We start from the raw sequence: 6,000 nt of genomic DNA, 5'->3' as shown, positions 1-6,000 counted from the left end.
AATAAAATTCTAGATATAGTACGCATCATGGTTACATACCAGTAGTACATATATATTGCCACATAGTTGATTATTTGAGACAATGGCAATGGAAATGATAATTAATAAGATCAATATTCTTATGGAAACATCTTAACTTTTTCTCAATAGCACTTGATTCACTAAATTGTCTAAGTTTGTGGATGAAGAACCATGTGGACCAGTAGCTTCTTCTGCAAGTTTCTTCCACTCCATGACCTTATTTTTCATCTTCTTACCCTTCTCTCCCTCCATTAACTCTTTGATAAGCTTCTCTACCTCTTCCCTCTTCGCATCGTCACTAATCTCCAAGCCAATTCCCCATTCATTGCAAGTATAGCGACAGTCCATTTGCTGGTCCCCGAAGAATGGCCAACAGAGCATAGGAACTCCTGCAGTAAGGCTCTCAACTGTTGAATTCCAACCGCTGTGCATTAAAAATCCTCCAACTGAGGGGTGGTTGAGGACTTGCTCTTGTGGGCACCACCCAGCTATTAGACTTCTTTCCTTAGTTTCAGCCACAAACTCAGGCGGCAAAATAGCGGATTCTCCAACAACTAGATCAGGTCTAATTACCCAAAAGAATGGAAGCTTGCTATTTGCAAGTCCCCCCCCAAACTCCACAAGCTGTTCTGGTGTCACGACTGCTATACTGCCGAAATTCACATAGACAACTGAGTTTGGTGCCTTGGTGTTTAGCCACTCGAGGCATTCAGTTTCTTCTTTCCATGGACTGTATCCCATTTTCAAAGGGTGTTCTGGTATCTGATTGAGATGCAATTGAAGAGGGCCAACGGTGTACACATGGGGAAGCATAGACGAGAGAGCTTCCAAAACATCTGCCTCCAAGGCATCAAAAGTATGAAGAACAACTGCTGAAGCTTCATGAGCTCTTTCGGTTTCTTCCATGATGAAGTTAAATCCGGTGTCATCCAGATTTGTGTTTCGCGCAAAGGTCGGGAGATCCCTTAAACGGATATCTCTCATTCCTGGGATCCAATCTATTACAGTGTCCAGATAGCCATTTGTGAAGCAGCTCTCATCTGCAATAGTAGAAATGAAATTCGATTGAAGAAACGTTTCATTTGCATGTTTAGAAACAAGCATTTAAGATTTAACTAAGTTAAACAACAATTGCTTCAATTAGTAGTTATATATTTCACCTTTGAGTGGAGCAAGTCCTTTTTTGACCACAGCGCGAAATTGTTTAATTCCCATGAAGCTGCAGGCAGCTATAGTGTAGAACAACACTATAGGGGCTCCAATTTCTTCAGCAGCTGTGATTGTGAACGTGGACATGAGACCATCTGAAACTATGCAAGTCACTGGAGGATTGCTGGATGTTTCTATGGCATCATTGTTGAGTTTTGCAAGGAGGGCATGAAAAGGGGCCAAAAAATTGTTTCTGATGGACTCGCAAAGCAAAATGCTATCTTGTGTGGTATCGTCATTTGAATCTGGAAGGTTATCCAGGATGGCTTCGAACCGAAAATCAGGTAAGCCATCAAGGGAATTGGGTCCTAGAGATTTAATAAAGCGCTTGTGATTGAACTCTGTGTTAACAAAGGTTATATGAAAACCTCTATGGTGGAGGAGCTTTGCAAATTTAAGCATTGCCTTTATATGGCTTTGAACAGGAAGTGGAATGCAAACAGCATGTGGCTTAGAAGCTACTTCTTTGGAACCCATCTTAGCTTTTGTGTTTGTATTGCAGTGCTTGCAAATGCAGATTATCTATGCATATAAGATAACCAGAGATAAAGAAGAAAGCTGATCAAGACAAAATTATGGTATAAATTGTTACATCACTAATAGTCCACAAAATTAATTGTGGTTGCCACTTTTTGATAGATAGTCAACTTTTCCAGCTTACAAATATCTGTGGCAAAGAAAATTCAGTTGATCCAGACAAGAAGGAAACTTCTTGATCAATACAAAGAGACTTTAGACTTAGACTTTCGTTTCTTGGTGATGTAAATATCAGGAAGATAGTGTATGATAATTTGATTCATTTACCTTCAAAATTAAAGCCGGCTCATAATTAGTGGCATCTTCAATTCTGTATACTGCTACAATGTTTGGTTACCATTTTTCATTGCTAAAATATTTGGTTCCTCTGCATTCTTCCAATTCAATATTATCTTGTATATTTCAGTAATTTAAAACTTATAGCTGAACAAAAACTGAAGATGGTAAACATGTTGCCAGTTCATTGAACCAATAACTTCTAGGCTTGCAGAGCATGATGTTGTTAAGTTTGTGGATGCAGAGAACATCTAGCTTTTTCTTGATTGCATTTGATTCGCTAAATTGTCTAAGTTTGTGGACGAAGAACCGTGTAGACGGATGGCCTCCTCTGCCAGTGTTTTCCACTCCATGGCCTTGTTCTTAATCTTCTTACCCTTCTCTCCCTCCATTAACTCTCTAACAAGCTTCTCTACATCGTCTCTCTTGACATCATTGTTGATCTCCATCCCAATGCCCCATTCCTTGCAGGTATAGTGACAGTTTGTTTGCTGATCAGCAAAGAATGGCCAGCACAACATAGGAACTCCTGCAGACAAGCTCTCAATCGTTGAATTCCAACCGTTGTGTGTTAAAAATCCTCCAACTGAAGGGTGGTTAAGGACTTGCTCTTGTGGGCACCAACTTGCTATTAGACTTCTTTCCTTAGTTTCCTCCACAAACTCCGGTGGCAAAATCGCTGACTCGCCAATAACCAAATCAGGCCTAATTACCCAGAAGAAATGAAGCTTGCTATTTGCAAGTCCCCAGCCAAACTCGACAAGTTGATTTGGTGTCATGACCGTTATACTCCCAAAATTCACATAAACAACCGAGTTTGGTGCCATGGAGTTTAGCCATTGGAGGCACTCAGTTTCTTCTTTCCAGAGGCTGTACCCAAGAGACTTCAAAGGGTGTTCTGGTATTTGATTGAGAAGTAATTGGAGAGGGCCAATGGCATATACAGGTGGAGACATAGATGAGAGAGCATCCAAAACATCTGGCTCCAACGCATCGAAAGTATGAACAAAAACAGCTGAAGCTTTATGAAGTCTTCCAATTACTTCAAGGATGCCATTGAAAATGCTGTCATTGGGATTTGTAGTTATGAAGTTGTTTGGGAGATCCCTTAGACGAATACCTTTCATTCCTGGAACCCAATCTATCACCTGGTCCAGAAAGCCATTTGTCAAGAAGCTCTCATCTACAAAAACGCAAGTAATCAATTGAAGGAATGTGTCATTTGCATGTGTAGAAAATTCTAGTGTAAAAAACCATAAAAATCAAATAAATATATCACCTTTGAGAGGTGCAAGACCTTTTCCCACCAAAGTGGGATATTGCTTGAAGCCCATGAAGCTGCTTGCTGCAAAAGTAAAGAAGAGAGTGACAGGAATTCCAAGCTGTTCAGCAGCAGGGGTTGTGAATGGCATGAAAGGGTCTGAAACAATGCAAGTCACAGGAGGAGGAGCATTGTTGGAAGTTGATGTAACATCATTATTGAGTTTTGTGAGGAGGTCAAGAAAAGGTGCCAAGAAGTTTTTCAAGATGGAATCACAAAGCAAAGTCAGGTCTTGGGTGGCATCTTCATCTGAATCCGGAAGGCCATCCGGGATTGTTTCGAATCGAAAATCGGGCAAGCCGTCAAGGGAGTTGGGTCCTAGAGATTTGACAAGTCTCTTGTGGTTGAACTCTGTGTTGACAAAGGTTACATGAAAGCCTTTGTGGTGGAGGATCTTTGCCAGTTTAAGATGTGCCTTGATATGGCCTTGAGTTGGAACTGGAATGCAAACAGCATGAGGCTTGGAATTAGAACCCATTTTAAGATTGTGTATATCAGAGAGTGTATGCTTGTAAGTTGTACGTTATATGTGTATTTTTATAGGCTAATTAACAGCAATATTTATGTTGTTAATTAAACATGAACAAGGTGAAGAAAGAGTCAACGCCTGAGGCAAGTAATAAAAAAAAAAGAATTGTATACAAGATGACAACGGCCGGCTGGTTAGTATTTAAGTTCGTCTCTGCAGGCAAGAATATTCTGTTTTGTTTTACAAAGGAATGTTCAAGAAATGTTGTGAATATTCCAAAGCTTACTTACTTGACAAAATTTAATTACTTAATATAATTAAAGGTTAAAAAATTTCAATTAATTTCTCCAACTTCCTACTGTACTTAGCCATGCAACCGCTCAATGAACAAGTTTTTTAACTGAATAGTATAACACTTTATTTTTCCAAATTTCTTTCTCTTTTTCCTCATGTTAATTAACTTGAATAAACATACATAGGTTTAGTCAAGTTAGCTAGAGTGAATGTGCTTTCCACTTTGCACCCGAGTTCAAATCCCTCTCCCTATAATTTAGATTAAATTAAAGTAGATTATTTCTTGTATTAAAAAAAAAAAATTAACCAACAAAATTTCAAGTAGGAGCTTAAAACAATATATAAATAAATAAATAAATAAATAAGGAGCAGACCAAAAGGGAGTGGTTTATAGTTAGCCCAAGTAGTGAGGGAGAGTGGGCCAATGAGTTAGAAAAAATAGTAGGCCGAACTTTAAAAGTGTAAAACATTTTTTTTTTTTTTTTGGTTCAATGCATATAAGGGTTTGTAATTGGTATGAGGTTCCTGTTTGATCCGCGGATTGAATTTCCTAAGAATGAAATTCTCATGTTAATCTCACAAGATGGAAAAGGAGGATACTCATTCCTATGTTTAGATTTGTTCAATATTATAAATGAAAAGTTGTTCATTTTTCCAACAACCTTTGATTTTGTATTATTAAAAGTTTTACGGAGTAAGTTAGTTCAAAAACAATTTGCATTAAATATTTTCCCAAATGGAGGGAAAAATTTCCAAAGTGAGCCAATGGTATGAAATTTCCCCTACATGGGAAGTTCATACCCATGTGTTAGGTAAGGATGCACTTATCAAACATGGGAATGCAATTTCATACTTATTCTTAAGCTCCTAAACCTTGAACCATCCGATCAATATTTTTTTTTTTTTTTTTTTTTTTACAAACGATATTGAGAGATGGGAGAATTAAATGTAAGACCTCAAATGCATGAGTAAATACTTTTAACCACTTGAACTACACGCCTAATGAAAATGTTAAAGTTCAACAATTTCTTTATGTTATTGTATGAATGGATTGAATCCCTCAATACACACTCCCTTAACATAATCCCCTCCTTATAAAAGCTCCCCTATTATTGATCAAAAATCAAGACACCAAATAAATCTATAGTATAATATAAGAGGGTGCAACTCCCTCCAATTCATACACACAAGAAGACAAGAGCCAGATCCTTCTCAAAAAGCTAGCCCACCTTGTACAAAATTGTGGGTGGTGCATTATATTTTTATGTGACAATCAAAATTTGTGATGGGACACATCAGATGCGTGTGCTGCATCTAGATCATAGCCAAATTATAAGGCTTGGCTTTCGAGCTTTTGCTCCTCTCATGCGTCCTACTTTATATGCATTTTTAGCAATTAGCACTAAGGTTGGCAAATTTTGGTTTTAGACTAAGTAAATTATGATTGCAAATATAGGCTAAACAGAGAGGGAATTGAGCCTTTGGTTATTTATAATCACCTTGGGACTCCATGTCGCGGCTTTAGCCAACAGTCAGAATCCTAAGTTCTATGGCAAATTAGTTTTAGATCATTCAATTGTTGGATGTGTCAAAATCACACATGTCTAATCACGTAAGTTAAATGTGTCAAACGAACTCTAATTAGACTTAAAAGGCAAGGTCAGCTAGATAATACGTACCTTCAAGTATCGTTTCAACATGTGAGATATTTTGGACTAATTAAGTTTTGGTCTAGTCATATGCATTCAACTTTGACCTAATGTTGTTACACTCAAACCTAATTTCGATCTAATCATACAATTGAGTTTCTTGGTTAAGAAAATAGCACGTGCCCTAATTGAAGTTTGAAATATAATTTAAAATCAACAAGCAC

The 6,000-nt window shown here is 37.7% G+C and overlaps 2 protein-coding genes across 2 annotated transcripts; both read right to left on the bottom strand.

The window, feature by feature from the left end:
* Positions 1-124: 124 nt before the first annotated feature.
* LOC117622544 (7-deoxyloganetin glucosyltransferase-like) lies at positions 125-1,707 on the bottom strand. The gene is made up of 2 exons (XM_034353264.1): positions 1,182-1,707; positions 125-1,061 (listed from the first exon to the last, which is right to left on the bottom strand). Exons 1-2 carry the CDS (start codon positions 1,705-1,707, stop codon positions 133-135), a joined length of 1,455 nt encoding a protein of 484 aa, XP_034209155.1. The 3' UTR covers positions 125-132.
* A 587-nt stretch (positions 1,708-2,294) lies between these two features.
* LOC117622625 (7-deoxyloganetin glucosyltransferase-like) lies at positions 2,295-3,851 on the bottom strand. The gene is made up of 2 exons (XM_034353371.1): positions 3,323-3,851; positions 2,295-3,226 (listed from the first exon to the last, which is right to left on the bottom strand). The coding sequence occupies exons 1-2, from the start codon at positions 3,840-3,842 to the stop codon at positions 2,295-2,297; spliced, it is 1,452 nt and encodes a 483-aa protein (XP_034209262.1). The 5' UTR covers positions 3,843-3,851.
* Positions 3,852-6,000: the final 2,149 nt, after the last annotated feature.

This window comes from Prunus dulcis, chromosome 3, assembly GCF_902201215.1.
Source record: "Prunus dulcis chromosome 3, ALMONDv2, whole genome shotgun sequence".
Lineage (NCBI taxonomy): Eukaryota > Viridiplantae > Streptophyta > Magnoliopsida > Rosales > Rosaceae > Prunus > Prunus dulcis.
The sequence above is the reverse complement of the archived record's forward strand: the minus strand, read 5'-3'. Positions and strand labels throughout refer to the sequence as shown.

What these genes read in the sequence shown, in the direction of transcription:
- LOC117622544 (XM_034353264.1), bottom strand. Translation starts at nt 1,707, where the DNA reads ATGGGTTCCAAAGAAGTAGCTTCTAAGCCACATGCTGTTTGCATTCCA. An exon ending in AGGACTTGCTCCACTCAAAG is followed by an intron (nt 1,062 to 1,181) that starts GTGAAATATATA and finishes CTACTATTGCAG; the next exon opens with ATGAGAGCTGCTTCACAAAT.
- LOC117622625 (XM_034353371.1), bottom strand. Translation starts at nt 3,842, where the DNA reads ATGGGTTCTAATTCCAAGCCTCATGCTGTTTGCATTCCAGTTCCAACT. An exon ending in AGGTCTTGCACCTCTCAAAG is followed by an intron (nt 3,227 to 3,322) that starts GTGATATATTTA and finishes GCGTTTTTGTAG; the next exon opens with ATGAGAGCTTCTTGACAAAT.